This window comes from Oryx dammah, unplaced genomic scaffold (assembly GCF_014754425.2).
Source record: "Oryx dammah isolate SB20612 unplaced genomic scaffold, SCBI_Odam_1.1 HiC_scaffold_12, whole genome shotgun sequence".
Lineage (NCBI taxonomy): Eukaryota > Metazoa > Chordata > Mammalia > Artiodactyla > Bovidae > Oryx > Oryx dammah.
In genome coordinates, this window is record NW_024070196.1 from 8,355,555 (window position 1) to 8,380,771 (window position 25,217).

General features: G+C 38.6%; 1 protein-coding gene across 1 annotated transcript in view; it reads left to right on the forward strand.

Annotated features, from left to right (window-relative positions):
* Positions 1-25,217, forward strand: part of IQCM (IQ motif containing M) — a 439,185-nt gene that overhangs the window by 177,518 nt on the left and 236,450 nt on the right. The window contains 1 exon segment of the mRNA XM_040251672.1: positions 22,322-22,520. Coding sequence (XP_040107606.1) covers positions 22,322-22,520 — 199 coding nt within the window.

The window sequence follows — 25,217 nt, forward strand, 5'->3', positions numbered from 1 at the left end:
GAGACAGAAATTGGAATTCAAGTCCTGCCAAATGACAGGGACTTAGTAAAAACCTCAGATTTCCATGGGAATGTTAGAATGCCAGCACCTAAGGAGTGGAGAGGGCTTCCCTGGTGGCTCAGCTGGTAAAGAATCTGCCTGTGTCTCACACACTAGCAAAGTGATGCTCAAAATTCTCCAAGCCAGGCTTCAGTAGTATGTGAACTGTGAACTTCCAGATGTTCAAGCTGGATTTAGAAAAGGCAGAGGAATCAGAGACCAAATTGCCAACATCCACTGGATCATCGAAAAGGTAAGAGAGTTCCAGAAAAATATCAACTTCTGCTTTATTGACTATACCAAAGCCTTTGACTGTGTGGATCCAAACAAACTGTGGAAAAATCTTCAAGAGATGGGAATACCAGGCCACCTGACCTGCCTCTTGAGAAACCTGTATGCAGGTCAGTTAGAACTGGACATAGAACAACAAACTGGTTCCAAATCGGGAAAGGAGTACATTAAAGCTGTATATTGTCGCCCTGCTTTAACTTATATGCATCATGAGAAACATTGGACTGGATGAAGTGCAAGGTGAAATCAAGATTACTGGGAGAAATATCAATAACCTCCGATATGCAGATGACACTAAAGAGGCTCTTGATGAAAGTGAAAGAGGAGAGTGAAAAAGCTGGCTTCAAACTCAACATTCAGAAAATGAAAATCATGGCATTTGGTCCCATCACTTCATAGTAAATAGATGAGGAAAGAAAGGAAACAGTGACAGACTTTATTTTGGGGGACTCCAAAATCACTGCAGATGGTGATTGCAGCCATGAAATGAAAAGACACTTGCCCCTTGGGAAAAAAGGTATGATCAACCTAGACAGCATATTAAAAAGCAGAGATATCACTTTGCCAACAAAGGTCCATCTAGTCAAAACTATGGTTTTTCCAGTAGTCATGTATTAATGTGAGAGCTAGACTATAAAGAAAGCTGAGCGCCAAAGAACTGATGCTTTCAAAATGTGGTGTTGGAGAAGACTCTTAAGAATCCCTTGGACAGCAAGGAGATCCATCCAGTCCATCCTAAAGGAAATCAGTCCTGAATAGTCATTGGAAGGACTGATGCTGAAGCTGAAACTCCAATACTTTGGTTACCTGATGCAAAGAGCTGACTCATAGGAAAAGACCCTGATGGTAGGAAAGACTGAAGGCAGGAGGAGAAGGGGTTGACAGAGGATGAGATGGTTGGATGGCATCACCTACTCAATGGACATGAGTTTGAGCAAACTCCAGGAGATAGTGAAGGACAGGAAAGCCTGGCATGCTGCAGTCCGTGAGGTCACAAAGAGTCAAAGATGGATTAGTGATAGAACAACATAAATAGATAAAGTAGAAACTGACAGGATTAAAGAATAAAATGGACACCTCCATAATTATGACTGGAAATTTTTTTTACATTCCTCTTTTAGTAATTGATAGGAAAATTAGAAAAATAAAAAAGAATAAATAACAATATAGCATATTTTAACAAACCTTCAACTTATTTGACATAATTGACGTTTATAGATGACTATAGCCAACCATCGTAGAATATACATTTTTTAGATGCATGTGTAACATTCATTATAGAGATAAAAACAGAAAGCAATGAAATAGAAATCAGAAACAATAAACCAAATTAACAAAGCCAAAAGTTGGTTCTTGAAAATATTAAATTTTAATAATATAGAATTTGTAAACTCCTAACAAAACTAAGAGATAAAAGACAAATTACCAATATTAAAAATGAAAAAAGTGGAATCACTATATATTCTATAGACAGTGAAAAGATAAAAGATTATATGAGTAACTTCTTGCTTATCACATTCAAAGACAAGGATGAAATGGAAAAATTCTTGAAAAAAGACAACATACTGAAATTTACATAAAGCAAATCGAAAATCTGAATCATTCATGTCTATTAAATTGAATTTGTCATCAAAAGCCTTTTCACAAAAAGATTAGCTTTAAAGAAAAAAATACTATATGTACATTTTTAAACTAGTTGATAGTGTTAGCTTATTTTCTTGTGTAAGGCTTTTTCCTTTAAGTATCCTTATCTGGTTAGTTTGATTGGGAAGTCTTTTTCTTTTCCTCATAGGTATTGCTAAATTAAAATTTAGTCCTGTTTTTCAATGATAAAAATTGTACAATCTGAAAGGTGAGTGCTTACTGTTTTTATTTTCTTGAAGCCAAGCAGCTACTCTGAATGCGATACATTTTCCTGTACCGTCTGCCATCTGTTGCCACATAAAGAGCTGTGGCAAAGTTTTGAAGGGACATTAGCTAATTTTTGCAGGGATATCATGAACGTTTTAGAGGATGATGGCTGAAGGGAAGTTTAGAGAGCACTTGATTCAATCCTACTTTAATTTTCAGTTGAGAAAATGAAGATTTAAAAAGATTAAAGTGACTTCTTTAAGGTCACAAAAGGTCATACGGAAAAAGAAAGAAACAAACAAAAACTGTTACTGGAATCCAACCCTCATTTTATAGTGTTCTTACTCAGTCATGCTGCTTTTATGTTGTTTGTGTCTTAAATTTTAACAGCCTTTCTGATGATTACTTAAGAGAAGTAGACTGAAACTAATGAATTAGCATGTATAAGAGTGTTTCTGGAGAAAGAGAGATAAAAGTGAAGCAACATGAAGATAAAGTGAAGTAGTGAACAATATGGGCTCCCCCGGTGACTCAGCGGTATGGAATCTGCCTGCCAGTGTAGGAGACACATATTCGATCCCTGGATCAGGAAGATCCCTTGGAGAAGGAAATGGCAACCCACTCCAGTATTCTTGCCTGGGAAATCCCATGGACAGAGGAGCCTGGCAGGCTATAGTCCATGGGGTGGCAAAGAGTCGGACATGGCTTAGCGACTGAACAACAACAAACACAAGTGAATGATATAAAACTGTAAATATTTCATATGCTGACATATTTCATTGAAAATATTTAAGTGAAACACTATTAAGATTTTCTTGTTTATTTGAAATCCTATACCATTTCTATGAGAAATTCCATGGTGTCCATGGGGATTCTCCAGGCAAGAATACTGGAGTGGGTTGCCATGCCCTCCTCCAGGGGAATCTTTCCCAACCCAGGGATCAAACCAAAGAGTTTCCTGCATTGCAGGCAAATTCTTTACCATCTGAGCCACCAGAGAACCCTAAGAATACTGGAATGGGTAACCTATCCGTTTTCCAGGGCAACTTCCTGACCCAGGAATCAAACTGGGGTCTCCTGCATTGCGGGTGGATTCTTTATCAGCTGAGCTATCTGGGAAGCCCTTAGAATCTGAATGTTGAAACCCTTTAAGCTTGTATTTAAATTTTTTTCTTGTTAGAGAGAATTTTGTCATATATTTTCAGCTAGAGTTTTCCTTAGAGTCTACATAAAACACAGTATTTTATGACCTTTCATCAGTTATCAATCAATTTCAGAAGGGTACTGTCCAATTTCTAAAGTACTTTTGCATTTAAAGGGGGAAAATACATTGTACATATATTATCATTGCCAGGCTACAATAAATATGAATTGCTTCCCCCCCCTCTTCTTAGTTATAGGAAAGAAAAACATGATGGAATTCTTCTACCCATAGCCACAAGCTTTGGGGGAACCCTCTACAGTTGGCAAATAGAACTGGTTTCAATATCTAAGCAAAAATTGTGAACCAGGATTGTAATCTATTATAGTATTACAGTGACAGTGTACTTTTATTTTCTGTGCAAAAGGTATTCTTTATATATCTTTCTTGAGGTCCACTTGAATTTCCTTAGCTACTCTGACTGTATTGCAAATAGTATCACCTTCATTTAGATATACTATGGTATTCCATACACAAAACATTTATTCTCTTTTGATGTCTTTCTGCAGTGAGCTGTTCATCTGACTTTAGTGACGAATTTTCCTTTTGGTGAATTTTTGAAGTACATAATTGCTTTTGAAAATGACTGACTGATTTCTAAGCATCAAATAGAACAATTGATGATTTTTAAATTCATAGGGGAAAAACATTCTGTTGTTGACTCAAAATGTTCAAGTTGTAAGAAGTTCAAAAGGTGGTAATCAGCCTTCCACCTTTTTACTATTAATTCTGGATAATGTAAACATTATTTTTTATATATGCCATCAATGAAGTGTGCCATTTTATAAATCTTGTTTCTCTTTTTTTTTTTCATTCTTTAGGATCCCAAGAATCCAGATAGTTCATGTAAATATGTAGATGAGGAATAACTGTATACTTTCCCTTTCTATTTTGTAGCATGCTCAAACTAAAAGGGTAGAAGTTGCTGGATATGACTCACCAATGTGTTACTAAAAGACAAAATTGTGCTAAGAATTCTAAATTTCCTCTTTTTTGATATTATAGAATACTGTACATTGTTGGGCTCCAGCCCCAGCAGGATCCAGGGGTATCCTCAGGGGATACGGTGTCCTCGAGAGAGATTTAGAGAGAGATAAAGAAAGAATGTTGCAGATAAGAAAATAGAGGAAAGAGGTTGATATTCCTTGGTTTATGCAGAAAGCCAATAAAGCCCCAGCACGGGACTTGTTTTGTTCACGTAGGCCACAGGTGCCCTCTTGATGGGGAGAAGGGCTTAGAAGCCCAGGCAGGAAAGTGAACTCAGAGAGCCTCTGCGTTCTAGGGGATCAACCTGAAAAGGAAAGAGAGAGAGAGAGAGAGAGAGAGAGAGAGAGAGAAAGAAAGAATGACACGGGGTGACCAAGCTTTGGTGAGCGAGGCCCATAACTTTATTTTTAAAAGGAACTTTTATACCTTGACTTGTAAATAGAGGGAAATGAAAGATACAGTCATGCAGAGTCAGCCCAAACATTACATCTGTTTGTCTTTATCGAAACCAGGATTTTTTTGTATACCTTTCCCATAAACAATGTTGTGTACATTATCTTTTGGCCTTGGAGGCCTGTGGACATTTTATGACCCTCTTTTGGTAAAGGCTGCTCAACCAGAAAACTTATTTTCCCTTGAAGTCTTTTTTCTTTATATTTTTAATATTTTTATATTAAATATTTTAATATTTTTTATATTTATAATATATAAAAATATTTTTATATTTTTGATCTATGTTAGCCTCAGAAAGTATTAAAAAGAGTTACATTCTCATGGAGCAAAGGTGCAGTGAGTTACAACAAAGAAAGAACCAATTAGCTCAAAGGTCTGACTGATGTGGTTAATTCTAAGGCTACTGCTTGTTTTTCTTACATTCTAACTATGTTAACTAATGCACTCCCAGGTGCACAATGGATAAGGGATATGGGAACTTGGCAGCAAGCATTGGCTCAACAGTGAAATCCTACACCAGCACTATCTGAATAGTTTTTAACTCTTTGAAAGGCTCTATACTTTTAGAATGTTTTAGGCTTCCCATGTCTCTCACAGTTGGGAGGCTGTGAACAATTACAAGCGTAGCTGCAAGAGTCTGGATAAACCTGCCAAGCAAGCTAGAAAGCCATCAGAGGGGGTTTGAATTGAAATATTTTTTCATGTCAAAGAGACTTATCAACTAGAGCCCTAAGTTTATTTTTTCTAGAGAAAGGAGGTCGGGGATAGCCCCCTGTTAATGTCAGAAGAGTTGGTGAAAGGTACAAAATAGTAAGACAGATTCTGGTTTGGGGGTAGATGCTCGAGCAGGTCCAGGGGGTCCCTCGAGTCCTGATCCACCTTGCTCGTCATGTCTCTTCCACATGACCTTGTCATGGATGGGATCTCCTGTGTTGGCTCCCAGCAGTACATTTCCTGGCATATCTAAGTATGAAATTCACATTTCAAAGTCTGGAAATTTAGCCATTAAATTTTTCCTTTATGTCTCTAAAATTACTACACTTGTCCATCATCATTTTTCCTGAAATGGGTCAAGTTCACCTAGTTTATCTCAAAACACTTTTACAGTTTACCACCTAATGACTTTCCTGTGATCTCTTTTGAAATTTGTTATCTACTAATAGTGGCACTGGTGGTGAAGAACCTACCTTCTAATGCAGGAGACTTAAGAGGCATGGGTTTGATCCCTGGGTCAGGAAGATCCTCTGGAGGAGGGCATGGCAACCCACTCCAGTATTCTTGCCTGGAGAATCCCATGGACAGAGGAGCCTGGAGGGCAATGGTCCATAGGGTCTCAAAGAGTCAGACACAACTGAGCGACAGCACACATGCCCTCAATGTAATATTAGCTTGTTCCTAGTATCTTCTGTGAACAACTTTTTTCTGGGTCAGTGGAGGCTAAGCGTTTTTTGAAAATAAATTTATAGTGGATGATATTTCTCCAGTGATAGTTCCTTTAGTGTGTTTTGTCTTTGGGAAATTATAGAATATCAGAGTTTAAGAAACTGTAGAGGTTTCCTATGGAAACTATCCAAAGGGTGAATCTTCTACATAGCCTCTTGCTGAAGACTCCAGGAACTAGTAATGATTTTTTTCAAGCGGAATCCCATTTCATTCTAAGTAGTGCTCTGATCTTGACTGTTCTCTGTGTGAAGCTCAGCACCTATCTACCTTGAAATGGTAACCACTGCTCCTGAGTCAGTCTTTTTGAAACCACTCTAGTTACCAATTTTCTCTTTTTAGATTCTCTCTCTTTATCTATCTATCTATATCTTTATTAGGAATCTATTTCAAATTAGCTTAAGCAAAATGGTATTTAGCTGTTTGCTCACATAAGTGGGAATTCCAAGAGTGTAGAGTATGGTGGGGAATCTGTTCAGCATCTTAGACTCAGTGGATTCAATAGACTCAAGTAATGTCTTAGGATGTGCTCTCCTTTCATTCATTTTACATCTCTGCTTGTCCCTGTTTGGAACAATTAAAGCCTCTTACTAACAGAGTTGTTCTCCATGTGGTAAGGAAAATGACTGGCTTCCAGCTGTTTGTAATTGAGTTACTTCCTGGTCTTACCAAAAAGAAAAAGCTCTTATTACACACACAGACACAGACATATTCACACTTCACGTAGAAATATTCTGGCTGACCTTCCAGCTTGGATGGCATGAGCAGGCAAATCATAGAGGAGTCACATGACTGGAGAAGAAGAAGTGCAATTCCGTAAAGGGAGATGAGATAGAAACAGAGGAAAGGCATGGGTGCTTACCATCCTGAAAAGCATCCCTCTTGAAATGTGATGCTTGGGGCAGAATACAGCGTTTCAAAGGTAATTTTATGAATACAGTGTTCAGTGGAACCAAACTGTAGTAGCCTAGATCAATTCATGAAGCCTGTCATTTGTCAACTTGGTGATTCCATTTCTTAAGGAAAATAGTCACACTGACTTCAACTCTGAAAAATAAAAACCCAAACAAGCAAACCCTCAAACTTTCTTAGATTCTGATAGGTCCCCATTCTGTTCTTTTGCCATCCTTCCTTTCTTTTCCTTCCCTTCATCTATTATATATTGCCAGGCACACAAGGAAAAGTAATCTCTTTCAAGGAATTCAGAGTATAGAGGTGTGATGACCCAGAGAATTGTTATGTGGTACCTACGATGCTACAGGAAATGTACTAACCATCCTCATGAGTCTGAGGAATTATTTGTACAGTCATATACATTAACCAGCTACAGAGCTTTACAAGTACAGTTATCACATCTCATCACTGGATTTAGCTCCATGTTACCTTTGCCTGAGATGATTAGTTCACGCTTTACGGTGTTGTGATAGTTTCTGTTGTATAGCAGAGTGATCAGCCACACATACCTGTATACATATATCCCCTCACTTTTGGATTTCTTTCTCATTTGGGTCACCTCACAGCACTGAGTAGCATGCCCTGAGATATATAGTAGGTTCTCTTTAGTTGTTTATTTTATACTTAGTATCAATAGTATATACATGTCAATCCCAGTCTCCCAACTCATCCCACCCACTTTTTACCCACTTGGTGTCCATACATTTATAGATGATCTTATTTGCAAAACATACACTAACATTGCCATTTCTACCCCTGCTGCTGCTGCTGCTCCTGCAAAAGCACTTCCCAATCACCTTACCCTGCTTTATTTTTTATGATAGCATACATTGTTTTCTAACAGACTCTATTATTAACTTATTTACTGTGACTACTATCTGTCTCTCCTACTAAAACATAAACTTAATGAGGAAAGGGAATGTTCTATTTTATTTATTAGTGTATCCCCAGTGTGAAATGAGCAACTTACACTGAATGAGTGAATGAGTGAGTAAATGTATATATATATATGTTCAATGCATGAGTTAAAATTTTGGATCTTTTCTCTGCCTTTTTATAATTTTTTTTCCCTTACAGGCATTTATAATTCCTATCTCAGACTTTCTACTCCTTCCTGAATATCTTCACTGGATTATCCCATAATAACCATCTCTCAAAACTGAAATTATCATGTATTCCCTTTCTCGTGTCTTTGTCATATATTCACCATCTCAGCTAGTAATGACACTGTTCAGTGGACCACTCAAGATCAGCCAGTCAGCCTGTATTTCTCTACCTTATTTGCAAAGATTTTATGAAAAGCTTGACATTTAGCCTCCTGAAATTCAGAAACATTATAAATCATTCCATGGTATAGCAATCTAGTGAAAACAAAAATAATCATAAAATTAAAATAAAGGAAGTGAATTCAGAATGGCATGACATTCATTTTGTACACCTTCTGGCTCTTGGCCCCACTACTGCTTCCTTCAGTTCTTCACATACTATCCCATTGATAACTGATATAGTCTGATATTAAACAACATAAGAACACCTGCTTTCATCAAGGAAGTGAGAAAACAGCCACCCCCAACTCATTTCTAAGAAAACTTGCAGAAAACCAAATTGACTGTATTTTCTAGCTGTTTTTACATGACATGAACAAGAAGTTTAACCACAAGAAAGTGGTATAAGCTGTCTGAACTTCAAAATTGGGATGGAGATCTTGCTATAACAGGAGTCTCCTACACCTGAGCCATGGACCACTAGCAGTCCATGGCCCGTTAAGGACCATGCTATGCACCAGGAGATGAGCAGTGGGCGGAGCGTCATCTGTATTTACAGCTGCTCCCCATCGCTTGCATTGCTGCCTGCGCTCCCCTTCCTGTCCGATCAATGGCCGCATTAGACTCTCAGGAGTAAAATGGTTTGGAACTGTGCTTGTGAGGAATCTAGGTTTCATGCTCCTTACGAGAATCATCCCCAAACCACCACTCCACTCCCCTAGCCCCCTGGTCCATGGAAAAATTATCTTCCATGAGATCGGTCCCTGGTGCCAAAACAGCTGAGTACCGCTGCTCTGCAACTCTTTATCATCTCCTTTTAATACTATAGGGCTTCCCTGGTGGCTCAGAGGGTAAAGCGACCTGGGTTCAATCCCTGGGTCAGGAAGATCCCCTGGAGAAAGAAATGGCAACCCACTCCAGTACCCTTGCCTGGAAAATCCCATGGACAGACAAGCCTGGTAGACTACAGTCCATGGGATCTCAAAGAGTCAGACAGGACTAAGCGACTTCACTTTCACTTTCACTTTAATGCTATAATCCTTGCCCAAGGTCACCATGTTGGTTCCATCTGCTTCTGATGCAAACTCTAAAGGACCATAAAAGGGCAGAAAAGAGGCACTGACCCTGATCCAGGAAATCACCACCCATTTCCATGAACCTAAGTGACCATGACCTCTGCCCCATTCTGTCCCTTTAGCCCCTTTTCCTATGAAAACCTTGTCCTTGTCTATGGGAGAAGGTGCTTTTAGAGCAAGACCTCCTGCTTCTCCATTCCTTGGTCAATGAATACTTTTTCCATCTACTGTTATAAAAAGTAATTTCACCTTGTTGATGCCATTAACAACCTGTCAGGGAAAGAAGCAGACTTTATTCGTAACAGTTCCTGTGTGGAGTCAGAAAGAAAACACCCAAGAAACAGCAAGAGGAACAATGAGAGAGGGATCACATAAGTTCTCATCTCTAAATCACAGTAATCTTACCCACAAAAGTGAAATGAGGACGAATGGATGTCTCATTTCACAGGAAATTCAGTTTCAATTACTTTTTTCATGGAAGAACTCATCCAGAGGGAGAATAGGGAAGCAGAAGCCTGGGGAGAGGGATTACAAGCCCCATCCCTCTCCAGATTGCTCTGAAGACTGTCCACATTTCCTGCTTTTCTAGTAAAATCTGACCTGCTTTCTGATCCTCACACGGAGTGTGCTTGCTCAAGGGTCTCCCCAGTTCCTGGAAATGACAGTCTCTAAAAGACATAGGTGTTTGGCAATAACAGGTTCAGTATAATATTGTAAGTTGTTTTTAAAAATCACCTGAATTGTTGTGCGGATTTATTTCATTATCTAAAACTCGATTCTAGGGACAAATAATCTGTGGACAGGCACTGATCTTCATTGTTCTTTCTGATCAAAGATGAGAGAGACAGATGGCAGTGGATAGATTCAGCTCTCCTCCATAACTGACTAAAGTTTGGATTGAGAGCAAAGGGCTACCTCAAGAGGAATAAATGAATATTTTGGGAGAAGGACTAGACAACTCATTATGTTCCCTATTGCATAGATAAGCTCATGATAAATGGACAACTCTGGTCATTCTGTCACAGAAAAATCAGCTCCCATTACACCTTTGGCATAAACACCCTAGTCATTATGACATCTTCCAGGGTACTTTTTTAAAGTTCCCTACAGATAAAAACATGTATGTACATTAAAATGATGTTTTAATGCTTGTATTAGAAAGAATTCCCTGGGAGTGTGTCATGATTATCTTGCCCATATAGGCAGAATCAATTAAGTTTGAACAAATCCAGTTTTTCCTTTTGGCTGTCTGTGATGTGAAATGATAATTTTGGTTTAATTCATAACAAATAGTGCTTCTCCAAAAAGTTAATACATGCAGGAAAGAATAATTTCATTTTTTGAACTGAATTTGGGATTTAAAATTTTGTTTTTTTGAGGAAGAGCTGTTGGAAAATTGAAACTAAGCAGCAATAGCAAAAATAAAACTCATCTTTCCAGAGATATGGCCTGATGGACTGGGAGAATGTCTTTCTAGGAAAGTCAGGTGTGGGGTAGGCAGAAGAAACCCTCCCAGGCCACTATGTCATTTGCATTTCTGGATAGGTGCTGGTTAGAGCACTTTAGGTAATAAACTGTTGAAGACAGTATCCTCAGAGACTCTAAATAGACTATCAGCCTCCACCCTTTAATATGATCTAGTTAGAGGTTGCTGTGGCTTAAACTCAACATTTAAAGAACTAAGATCATGGCATCTGGTCCCATAAACTTCATGGCAAATAGATGGGGAAACAATGGAAACAGTGACTATTTGGCTCCAAAATCACTGCAGATGGTGACTGCAGCCATGAAATTAAAAGACGCTTGCTCCTTGGAAGAAAAACTAGGACCAGCCTAGACAGCATATTAAAAAGCAGAGGCATCCCTTTACTGACAAATGTCTATCTAGTCAAAGGGACTAGTATGGATGTGAGAGTTGGACCGTAAAGAAGGCTGAGTACTGAAAAATTGATTCTTTTGAACTGTAGTGCTGGAGTAGACTCTCGAGAGTCCCTTGGACTGCAAGGAGATCAAACCAGCCAATCCTAAAGGAAATCAACCCTGAATATTCATTGGAATGACTGATACTGCAGCTGAAGCTCCAGTACTTTGGCCACCTGATGTGAAGAACTGATTCATTGGAAAAGACCCTGATGCTGGGAAAGATTGAAGGCAGGAGAAGGGGGTGATAGAGGATGAGATGGCATCACTGACTCAATGGACATGAGTTTGAGCAAACTCCAGGAAATAGTGAAGGACGGGGAAGCCTGACATGCTGCAGTCCATGGGGTTGTGAAGAGTTGGACATGACTTAGCGACTGAACAACATCCAAAAAGGAGGGCTCTTCATTTTTTTGTGTCAGGGCAGGCTAGCATTGTGAGGCATGATCAGAACACAAGAGTGTGGAGAGCTCAGAAGGAAACACATCTCATTCAGATATTTAAATTATTTAAAAATTTTGCCTCAATTAAAGTGATGTTATCTTCCACTTCAGAAGGATTGCATCTTTTTTAAAAGTGCCAAGAATTCTGTTCTGATGTTTGAATTGAGCAGGTTTTGTGAGCATGAAGTCCTAACCCCTTGGGAAGATTTGTCAGTGGAGTACTAAATAATACTGAGACAATATTATTTGTGGAAATTTATTACCTTCCTGTTCTTAAAAATCTCTATCATCCATGCTGAATATAATGCATTGTTTTTAAACTGAACAGACCTCATATAGGGTATTAAAGTAGGCCACAAACTTGTTTCACTTGTTAGCCAAATTGCTTTCAGATCCAGCATTCAAAGCACGAAAGCATCACATGCTTCTGCTTCAAGGCTGCATATACAGGAAACGAAAACCCTCAACACAGTTGGTAGCAGAGGATCCAAATCAGAGCAAATTGTGTAAATTATAACTAAATTGCAAAGCATTTGGACAAAGCAGGCATGCTAGTCTAATCAGGAAAGCGGTGATATTTACTTTTTGATAATGCAGGTTGGAAGAGGAATTGGGGGCAGGGAGGCATTGTAAATCTTTTTTGATGTATTTCTGAACTTGGCAACCTGAACTGGTTTTGTCACATATTTGCAGCTTAAAAAGTATTTGACTTTTACAGCAGCCAAAGTAAGTATCCTTTAATCACTTTCAACCTATGAACAGATGGGCGAAGAGTGCTTTTATAAATGGAGCATACAAAATACTTCAATATCAGCCAAAACTAATTAGTAGCAATATCTGAACCAAACTCTAAAACTGATTTAGTGTTTAATATATATTATCATATAAGCATTAGCAGTTGAAAGGAAATTCCCTGTTCAAATGTTTGCCAAGCTCAGTGTCTTAATATTCAGACATGATTAACTTACTAATTAACTTATTGTATCTTTTCTCACATGTAATCTTGCTTAATTTCTTCTCTCACTGAAAACTCTTTGATCTGACACCTTGATCATAGATTTGTCAAACCTCAAGTGAAAGATTTCAGTTCAGCTTTTCAGCTCTGGTCTTTCTCAACCTTTATAGGGTGACTTTCAAAAGAGGTGGCTTGGGGACAAAGAATGTAATCTCTTCTATGGTGGTAACTAGTTTCATACCTACTTTCTAATGATTTATGTTTATGTTTATAAATACCTTCTAACAGAATTTTCAAAATTGAGATATAGTTGCCATGTAATGACACATTATAGTTTCAGGTGTACAACATAATGATTCAATATTTGAATATATAGCAAAATGATCATAGAAAGTCTAGTTAACATCCATCATCTCATATAGTCACAATTTTTTCCCTGTGATGAGTACTTTTAAGATCTACTGTCTTAGCAACTTTCAAATATACAGTATGATATTATTAACTGTATTTACTAACTGTGCTGGACATTACTTCTGTAGAACCTACTTATTTTATAACTGGAATAACTGTATATCTTTTGGCCCAAGAGTTTTACAGATACTCTTTAGTGACTAAGAATCTGTAGAATGATAATTCTTTCCATATCAGAACTGTAAAATCTATAAAATGATAATTCTCTCCATATCAGAACTGTTTTAAGACCTTATGAAGGCTAATAAATTTAAAAATTACATTTGAAGAAGTAAGCAAGGGATAGTTCCTACTGATTCTCTAATTCAGAGGTGGTTACTGAGCCTCCATCTATCTGACAGTCATAATGCATTTCCCCATCTCATCTACTTACTACTGATGCTTGTAATTTTCATGAAGTTGAACATTTATGTAGTAGAGTCAGTTTATGTGGTATAACTGTCTTTTAGTACCCCCTGAAACAAAGAAAAAAAAACCCTGAAGTCAGTCACCCAAATTATCCAAACCATTGAGGACTGGAGATTCCCAATGACAGCCTTTCTGAAGTCATGACATAATTTTGTCCTCTCTTGGTTTTATACTGGGGTTCCCAACATCTGGGATCTAATGCCTGATGATCTGAGGTGGAGCTGATTTAATAATAATGAAACTAAAGTGCACAATAAGTGTAATTTGTTTGAATTATCCTAACCATCCCCTATCTTGGTCTGTGGGAAAGTTATCTTCCATAAAACCAGTCACTAGTGCAAAAAAAAAAAAAAAAAAGTTGAGGAGCACTATAGTATCATACATATGACACAGATCATAAATTGAGAAGCCTGTACTCTAAATCTTCTCCTTCTACTATAAATTGTTAAGAAAATATATTCTTTGTAAGGCTGTCTTTCTTTTGATGTTTCTTTCAGGGGACATAAGTCCCATATAAGTTGTATTAGGGACTTTGGGCAAGTGTGAGAAAAAGGTCGAAGCCACCTGATGAAGTTATGTCTGAGTGGAATAATATATGTCTAGTGTGTATTTGATATAATAAACAGAAATATCAGAGTGGAGAGAAGTGGAATCCTCTATTGAAGACATACATATTCATTGCATAAGGATTTAGTCACTGATCACCTTGAAACAGGGCTTCCCAGGTGGCCACTTCATTGATAGCTCAGTTGAATCTGCCTATAATGCAGGAGACCCTGGTTCAATTCCAGGGTCAGGAAGATCCGCTGGAGAAAGGATAGGCTACCCACTCCAATATTCTTGGGCTTCCCTTGTGGCTCAGCTCGTAAGGTATCCGCCTGCAGTACAGGAGACCTGAGTTCAATCCCTGGGTTGGGAAGAAGGGAAAGGCTACCGACTCCAGTATTCTGGCCTAGAGAATTCCATGGACTATATAGTTCATGGGGTCACAAAGAGGGGACATGGCCAAATGACCTTCATTAAAGGTGGCCCTAGTGGTAAAGAACCCACCCACCAATGCAGGAGATGTAAGAGACATGGGTTTGATCCCTGGGTTGGGAAGATCCCTTGCAGGAGGGCCCAGAAACCCACCCCAATATACTTGCCTGAAGAATCCCATGGACAGAGGAGCCTGGCTGACTGTAGTCCATGGGGTCACAAAGAGTCAGACTGAAGTGACTTAGCATGCGGTTTTGTCGAAAGTTTTCACTTTCTTCTCAGGTTCAAAGGATTTGTTAACAAAATAAGCCACTCATTATATTCAAATAAACAATACAAATATTTATTAGAGAACTATCTAGTCTGCTTTCAATATACTAACCTTAAAAGAAAACAAGAAATAGAAACAGCAGAGAAAAGCAGTAGTATATACACCACTATATTGGATTTGCAGACATCCAGACTTAGTGCCGGAGAAGGCAATGGCACCCCACTCCAGTACTCTTGCCTGGAAAATCCCATGGATGGAGGAGCCTGGTAGGCTGTAGTCCATGGGGTCTCTACGAGTCAGACATGATTGAGCAACTTCACTTTCACTTTTTACTTTCATGCATTGGAGGAGGAAATGGCAACCCACTCCTTGTGTTCTTGCCTGGAGAATCCCAGGGACGGGGGAGCCTGGTGGGCTGCCGTCTATGGGGTCGCACAGGGTCAGACACGACTGAAGCAACTTAGCAGCAGCAGCAGCAGCAGCAGCAATAGACTTAGCGCTGGGAAGTTCTGTGTGACTGCAGTCCGGAGTTCCAGTTGGGAAAAGGTCCCAGGCAGTGTCAACTCTGTGGGTGAGTCTTTGGACTGCTGTTTCTTGGCCCCACTTATAATCCCCAGGCCACAAACCAATTATTAGTTTAGGAGCAAAAACAGAAAACAAAAAACCAGCAGCTCTGCTATTATGGCGACGTTAAAGCGTCTGCCTGCAACGCGGGAGACCTGGGTTCGATCCCTGGGTCCAGAAGATGCCCTGGAGAAGGAAATGGCGACCCACTCCAGTATTCTTGCCTGGGAAACCCCATGGATGGAGGAGCCTGGTGGGCCACAGTCCCTGGGGTCGCAAAGAGTCGGTCAGACAGGACTGAGCGACTTCACTTTCTTTCTTTCTTTTGCAGATCTTGGAATGTTGCTAAATCCAGGAAGTGGTTGGCCAGACCTCCTCTAGGGACTTAACAAATTCCAAGATCTGCTTCCTATCTATCTATTATGTTTCTCTTCCAACACTTAGGGAAGTTGTGGCTGATACCCACAGTGGTAGTCTGGGCAGTGTCTAGGTGAGTCAAAAGCGAGGTAAGCGGCTTGATCTGCTCCTTTGTCTCTGAAGCCTGAATAAGACCACTTCTATTTTATTTCCCTAACACACACACACACATATATCTTAAAATAAGAACACACTGTTTACACTGGAAACCCTCAAGGTTTTTTTTTTAAGTCATCCCATAAAATCTTTGCCATGGGTGTCACTACTTGACAGAGATAATTTACCTCTGAAATAAAATATTAAAAAAAAAATCAATTCGGCAGTTACTGTATTACCCTGTGTGTATAAACATGAGTATGTGCATCAGAGATTCAGTGCTACAATATCACAGAATGTAGTAATTGAAAACAGCAACTGTTATTTCTCACGAGGCAGTTCCGATGATCTGGTCCGTACTCAGCTGACGTCATCGAGGATCACTCAAACGAGTCCCTCTTGTCGGTTCTCCTGTGGTCTCTCATTCTTTGGAGGCTTGTTGGCTTGTTCTCGAGTACATGACGAGTTCCAGGAGAATGGAACTGTGTAAGGCCTCTAGTGGCACATGCTAAGAACTGGCATAGCATCACTTCCATTGAATCTTTTTGGTCAAAGCAATTCACGGGGCTAATCTAGATTCTTGGGTGGGTAGCTTGATTCCCCACCTGATGGGTGGGGCTGTAAAATCACATTGCAAAGATAGGGGCATAAAGAGGCATTAATTAGCCATCAGTGCAATCAACTTACCACAAAGTGTGCTCCTAATATATTTATATTAACAATATTTTAGCTGTTATATATTTAACTTAAGGAGATTTTTCTTTGGTATCTTTTTGTGGTGTGGCCTTGGGTACATCGGACAACTTTCAATATAGTAGTGCTGAGTCAAGTAAAACTGTGGACATGATAATGAGCTCAAGGATCATGAGAATAATCAAGGAAAAGATATGGACGTGGTTCCCAATGGCACACAACACACTTTGTTTGGCTCACATGGACAGCTGTGAGAGAGGAAGTCCCTCACAGCAGAAGACCTCGAGACCATGATGCAGAGTCACCATTCAGAAGGGGAAGAGAGTGAGGGCCTCCTGTGGGAGTGCAGGAGGGGGAGCTTACATGTCTAGGTGATTTCACTCACAGCAAGAAGGGGAGTCTCTGGGTCAGTGAACTCTGATGGGCAGTAGTGGCTTGAAGTCTTTCATAGCCTCAGAGTTTGTCTTATCTTTGGCTAGTAAACGTTGGTTATAGTTTTATAGGAAATGCAAAGCAGGCAGGCTCTAAATGGCCAAAAATTGCGGCTATTCAGGTCATATTTAAAACAGTTGGATCTTTAAGAATTTTCAGTTTTGAACCAGCAGGCTTTTGTTTCTAAATATAGGATTTAAATTTGAACTGCAAAGAATTTTGAGAGGCTGCAAAGTATCAACAAAAGTCATAGGTGACCTTAGAGTAAAAACAAAAAAGTAACATAGTCACAAATCACATTAAATATTAGGAATACCAGATTTTGTAAGAAGTAGATCACAAAGAAGAGAAAAAATGTATAAGTATTTATAAGAAATATTTTTGTGTGATGTAAGGAATTTTTGCTTCCTAGGAAAACTGTAATAAAAGCCCTGAATGATTTTCCTCCTCTCCTATTAGGAGAAGACTGTTATTCAAAAATCAGTTTTTTCAGTGTAGCAGAAAGAAAATCAAATTTTGATTTTACTTTTTTGTTTGTACCACCCATGCAACATTTCATAGTCAAGGATTCACAAGCATTTCTCTGTTTGAGGATTAAACTTATCCAAATTGACCTAACAATTGCACTCATCTCACATGCTAGTAAAGTAATGCTCAAAATTCTCCAAGCCAGGCTTCAGCAATACATGAACTGTGAACTCCCTGATGTTCAAGCCTGTTTTAGAAAAGGCAGACGAACCAGAGATCAAATTGCCACCATCCGCTGGATCATGGAAAAAGCAAGAGAGTTCCAGAAAAACATCTATTTCTGCTTTATTGACTATGCCAAAGCCTTTGACTGTGTGGATCACAATAAACTGGAATTCTTCAAGAGATGGGAATACCAGACCACCTGACCTGCCTCTTGAGAAATCTGTATGCAGGTCAGGAAGCAACAGTTAGAACTGGACATGGAACAACAGACTGGTTTCAAATAGGAAAAGGAGTACGTCAAGGCTGTATATTGTCACCCTGCTTATTTAACTTACATGCAGAGTACATCATGAGAAACGCTGGACTGGAAGAAACAGAAGCTGGAATCAAGATTGCTGGGAGAAATATCAGTAACCTCAGATATGCAGATGATACCACCCTTATGGCAGAAAGTGAAGAGGAGCTAAGAAGACTCTTGATGAAACTGAAAGAGGAGAGTGAAAAGTTGGCTTAAAGCTCAACATTCAGAAAATGAAGATCATGGCATCCGGTCCCATCACTTCATGGGAAATAGATGGGGAAACAGTGGAAACAGTGTCAGACTTTATTTTTGGGGGGCTCCAAAATCACTGCAGATGGTGACTACAGCCATGAAATTAAAAGATGCTTACTCCTTGGAAGAAAAATTATGACCAACCTAGATAGTATATTCAAAAGCAGAGACATTACTTTGCCGACTAAAGTCCGCCTAGTCAAAGCTAGTCAAGGTTTTCCCTGTGGTCATGTATGGATGTGAGAGTTGGGCTGTGAAGAAGGCTGAGTGCCGAAGAATTGATGCTTTTGAACTGTGGTGTTGGAGAAGACTCTTGAGAGTCCCTTGGACTGCAAGGAGATCCAACCAGTCCATTCTGAAGGAGATCAGCCCTGGGATTTCTTTGGAAGGAATGATGCTAAACTGAAACTCCAGTACTTTGGCTACCTCATGAGTAGAGTTGACTCATTGGAAAAGACTCTGATGCTGGGAGGGATTGGGGGCAGGAGGAGAAGGGGATGACAGGGGATGAGATGGCTGGATGGCATCACTGACTGGATGGACTTGAGTCTGAGTGAACTCCGGGAGATGGTGATGAACAGGGAGGCCTGGCGTGCTGCGATTCATGGGGTCGCAAAGAGTTGGACACGACTGAGCAACTGAACTGAACTGAACTGATTATCAAAATTTGGTGTATTTCATAGCTTCTTTTCAAACCCATTATTTGTAAATATAATTCACTTTCCATCAAGTCTTCTATAAATTACTCTTCAGCTTCAAATTTCCTTTTCTTTTAACATTTCAATTGTTTAGAGATGTGTTGTTGATCAAAGTCCATATGACTAAGGCCTAAGATAAATCCTTTTCTTTTTCAATTGATTAAAAAGCAGACAAAACATATCCATCTTTTTGTAAACATTTTTGCATTTCCTTTTTCTTTTAATTAATGTCATTCTAATCACTCATGTTAACTATAGCTTTTAATCACTCATTCTAATCATTCATGCTAACTATAGCCTTTAACCAAAATAACTAACTTCAATTCTCCCCCTCCCTCTCCCAAACCCCCTTCTGTTGCAGGAAGGGGGACCCCTTCCAGGGCCCGAAACCGGGTTCTTGTCTAACACTTGGAAATGAATTGTCTGAGGAGACACATGTGCTAACAAAACAAGAGATTTCACTGGGAAAGGGCACCTGAGCAGAGAGCAGGAGGGTAAGGGAACCCAGGAGAACAGCTCTGCCACTTGGCTAGTCTTGGGTATTATGGTGATGGGATTAGTTTCTGGATTGTCTTTAGCCAATCATTCTGACTCAGAGTCCTTCCTGGTGGTGCACACCTTGTTCAGCCAATATAGATGCCAGAGAGAAGGATTCTGGGAGGTGGTCGGAAACGTAGTGTCTCCTTTTGACTTTTCCCAAACTCTTCCAGTTGGTGGAGGCTTATTAGTTCTGTGTTGCTTACCAGGACCTCCTGTCGTAAAACAACTCATACAAATGGTTACTATGGTGCTTGGCCAGGGTGGATGGTTTCAATCAGTGTGCTTCCCCTAACATTTCCACACCACAGACAGTTTTCAGTACGTGACAAAGAATTCTGTGCCATTCAAGGCAACTTAGGAGAATAGCAGAGCCAGCGACCACTGCTGGTACTTTAACAATACACATCACACATCACCTTATGGTTAGGTGTATATGTCCCTTTAAGATTTATTTACACATTATTGTTAGAACATATAAGTTTGACCATAAAGTTGGTGTATGTGTTTCTAGAAGACTTCTCTTATTTCTTCTGAGAAAAAGGAAAAAATGTCATGAACTCAAAGTCCTTTTGATTTCACAGTAGGTCTTAAAACTCCGAACAAGTCAGAAGTAACCATTTCTATTTTATTTGCATTCCCAGTTTATCTCATACATGGAGGCCTGTTCATAAAAATTGATATAACAGAGCAAAAATACTCTTAGAAGGCAGAGCTCCCTCTTTTATGAGCTATTCAAAATCAGTCTTAATTTAAACAACCAAAAAGAAAACTTTGCTTTATTTTCTATGCCATTTCTGGTAGCTTTGTCTATTTAAATATTTCTCTCCAGCACAACATGTTATATTTTTGACTCAGTCTACGGAAGTTTTCTCAAGAGAGATAATGAAAGAACCAACCAAAGATACAAAAGAACTACTGTTATATGAACATCATACCAGGCTAACTTCCTTTCTTTTGCAAAGACAGGACAATGTTTATTTGTATACACAAACTAGAGAAGTGCTAGCCTCGGTTCTGTGTCTTTAGCTTTAGATCAAAAGTAAATCCAGAGGACAGTTTTCTGTGCTTGAGCAAATCTCACTGGTCAGTAGTGGCTACTTTGGTGTAGGAAGGTCCAAGAGTCAAAAAGGATCTCCAAAGAATACTTGTTATGAATTTCCTAATCTGGAGCTGATCTCCAATCTAGTGGGTACAAAAGTTTCTCAAATGATTTTAAGTTTTGTTGTAGTTGTTTAATTGCTAAGTTGTGTCTGATTCTTTTTGACCCCATGGACTATAGCCCACCAGGCTCCTCTGTCCAGGGGGTTCTCCAGGCAAAAATAGTGGAGTGGGTTGCTATTTCCTTCTCCAGGGGATCTTTCTGACCCAGGAATGCATCTCCTACATTACAGGTAGATTCTTTACCACTGAGCCACAGGGGAAACTTAATTTTAGGTATACTGATAATACAAGGCATATTAGAAGATACCACAAGTTTCAAGACAAACTAACAAGAAACAAATGGAAAAAAGATCCCCTGTTATCTACTATCTACCACCCAACAGAGACTAGATGGCTGGAGTCAATAATTAAAATCAGACTTCCAACATTTTAGTCACTAGGGGAAGAAAAATAATGATCATGTGCAAACTAGAACAGGAGTCTATAAGAGCCAGCTTAATGCAAATATCAAAACAGATCCAGAGAAGGAAATTGTAGAAACAGTCAATGATATTCACTCTGGGAATCAAGAAAGTTGGGTCTGGAATTTAGAAGTCTATACACAGTGCACTTTGTAGGGCAAGACTCATGTCTGGTGTGTGAAACAACCTGGCTATCTCATTGGAACTCCAGCTGTGAAAGATGCAGAAGCAAAAGCAATTAAGAGGAGAAAAAGATGTTTGTGTGCTAAAAATTGCAAGGAAACTACACTTTGAACTTTGGAAGGCTTTGAAAAACCTGACTACCATGCTAAAAATACAAAAGATATACGAGGGAAAAAAGCAGACAGAAGATTGCCAAGGTCACAGGCTGTTCATGCAGAAAGTCTTCTCACGCAGTCATCACAGTGGCAAGGGCCGTCCATATCAGTGTTGCAAGGCTTGTCGTGTTTTCCAGTAGGAGCACTCACTTCTGTGATCCTGTAGTCCATGGCTCTATCAATATATACCCAGCCTCTCAACTGGAAGCATTTGGAAAATAAAATTACTTTTCAGAGGAGTTTGGTAAGCAGAGAATCAGTGCTGAATAATTTTGCAGCAGTCTTTATTTTAAAATAGCTTCTGGGACAGGAAAGTTATTTTTACTAATGTGCCTTGTCATATGAAAATATTTTGTTCCTTAGATACTGTATCTCTCTTTTGAATACTTGTGGATAAACTTTGACAGATTTACTTTCTTTTGGGTTTCATTTCTTCAGAAGGTCGATTTATGCATGTTATATTGATTTTGACGTATTCAACTTTGGAGAGCCCTATTGGAATGTTCAGATGATATACATATATATATATATATATACAAATACATTAATTCTATATGCTAATTACAGTGTATTTTCTACTTCATTATATTCATTATGAAATTGAATTTAAGACTTTTTAGAAGATTGTTTTTCTTATTAACTATAATAGGAAATTTTATATTTTATTTTTAGCCCCAAATCCATTCTTAGTAAAAGTGATAAAACTGACAATAAAGTTAAAAGAATTGGACCACACATAGAGATCTTCCAAGTGTTCCGGGGAAGAAAAAAATTTGCAATAACCAAAAACATAATTAAAATGGTCACCATCGTGCAGGCACTTGTCAGAGGGTGGCTCGAACGCAAAAGATTCCAAAGAATAATGACCAAGGTAAAGCATATATTGAATATTATAATGTGTTTAAAAATTCTTTGTTCTCCCAGTTTTACTGAGATATAACTGACATCTAGCACTGTACTAGTTTAAAGTATACAGAATAATGATTCAACTTACATGCATCATAAAATGATTTATCATGATGAGTTTAATGAACATTCATCATCTCCTGTAGATACAAAATTAAGAAATAGAAAAAAAATGTCCTCATGATGAGAGCTCTTAGGTTCTCCTCTCTAAACAGCTTCATATATAACATATAGCAGTGTTGGTTATATTTATCATGTCATATATTACATCCCCAGTACTCATTTGTCTTATAACTGGAAGTTTGTACCTTTCCCTGCCTTCAGCTCATTTCCCCTTCCCCTGCCTCCTGCCTCTGGTAACCACAAATCTGATGTCTTTTACTATGAGTTTGTTTATTTGCCTTTTTATTTGTTTTTGAGGTGTAATAACACTATGCTATTTCAGGCCTATAACAGTATGTTAATTCCTGTTATACAACAGAGGATTTGATTCTTCTATATGTTTCAAACTGATCACCACAACAAGTCTAGTTATCATTTGTCACCAAACGAAGGTATCATATAATTATTGAGCATATTCCCCATACTGGACTTTTCATACCCATGACTCATACAACTGCAAGTTTATACCGCTTAATCTGTTATCTGTTTCTCTTCTCCCTTGGATTCTCTCTCCTCTGGCAAAAACCTGTTTGTATATATGACTTTTTTTCTGTTCTATTTGTTCATTAGTGAAATCATGCAGTATTTACACGCAGATAAAGCATGTAAAACTCTGAAATAAAACATTCCATATAGCTTTCTCTGTCTGACTTATTTCACTTAGCATAATATCCTCTAGGTCAAAAAAAAAAAAAAAGGAAAAAATATCCCCTAGTTCCATCCTGATATCAACTAGGCTGTCAGAAAAGGCAAGATTTCATTTTTTTTCCACTAATGTCTCATTATATATGTTATATATGCTTAATATATATATAGTATATATTATATAAACATATAATTACATATATATAATTATATACATGATTATGAATATATGATTATATAATTGTAGTATATAATATATAAGCATAAATTTTTATATGCTTTATATATATATATATAATATGAAACATTATATGTATGGGGCTTCCCACACGGCTCAGTGGTAAAGTATCTGCCTGCCAGGGCAGGAGAGGCAGAAGACGTGGGTTCAATCCCTGGGTCGGGAAGATCCCCTGGAGGAATAAATGGCAACCCACTCCAGTAGCCTTGCCTAGAGAAATGCCATGGACAGAGGAGCTGGGCAGGCTATAGTCCATGGGGTTGAAAAGAGTCCAACACGATTGAGTGTCTGAGCACATACATTATGTATAAACCATATCTTCTTTATCCATACATTCATCAGTGTACGTTTACATTCAATTAACAGACTTTTGAATAGTAACCTGGTCAATATACCTATGATTTTTCCAAAATAAAGTTCTTTGGTTTAAAAAATTGTTATGAATAATCTTCTCTTGTGACAGTTGCAGACTGTGTCAAGCTGGAGACTGTGAACAAATGCCTGGCTTTTCCTTAACCCAACAGTCCTGGGACTACTTCTACCCTAAGGCTCAGAGCACCTATCTATGCGTTGGTTTTGTTTCTCCTGTGCTATATGCTAATTCTCTGTTTAAAGCAACTTTCCACTTCTCTTACTCCTGGGTGCTCTTGCAGAGCATAAACCTTTACCTTAAAAAGAAACTACACATATCCACCTAGCAACTTTTATAAACAGCAGTCCTGACATTCAAAATAAATCATAAGGACCTATTTTGGTTGGGCAAATGCAGGATAATCTGAATGGATGGATTGTGGTGAACCTTTGAGAGAACTCCAAACATATTCTCACCTGACGTCTACCAATAATGAAATTTAGAAAACCAACTAGAAATGAAAGAATAGGTCAGGAGTGCCCACCTGAATTGCTTGATTTTCTGTGAGGAGCCCTCTCAAATGGCCTTATACTATATATCCTGAATACATTTCTCTGAGAACATTGAGATGCTGTTAGAACATAATCCATTTGCCTGTCTCTGTATGTATATGTATACACTCATTAATATGTACATTTTATTGTTCAGTTGCTAAGTTGTGTCTGACTCTTTGTGACCCCATGGACGTAGCACAACAGCTCTCTGTCCTTCATTATCTCCCGGAGTTTGAGCAAATATATACATATAACATACATTTGTAGTTCTGGTGATGATATAGGATAAAGCATGTAAAACTCTGAAATAAAACATTCCATATAGCTAATCTTTCACTCATTGTGTGAAATAGCTGCTATATTCATTTTATATGTAAAGAAACTCACGCTCAGAGAAATTAAGTCATTTGAAAAGAGTTGCACTGCTGGTAAGTGACCAGGCTAGAATTCAAACCTTTGTCTGACCCCAAAGCCCATGCTTATTCTACATATTGTATCATTGACCTACTTTATGGCTAATTGCTCCCTAATCTAATCTAAAGCCATATCCCAGACTGGTCTCTCTAGCTCCAGATTGAGGCATTTAATTGCTTGTTTGCAAGGTCCATAGTTAAATCAGACTCCACAGAGCCTTAAATGAACTCATTTTCTTATTCCACAAACCTATTCCTTTCCTGTACTACCTATTTTGGTGAACTCACCCAACACCCA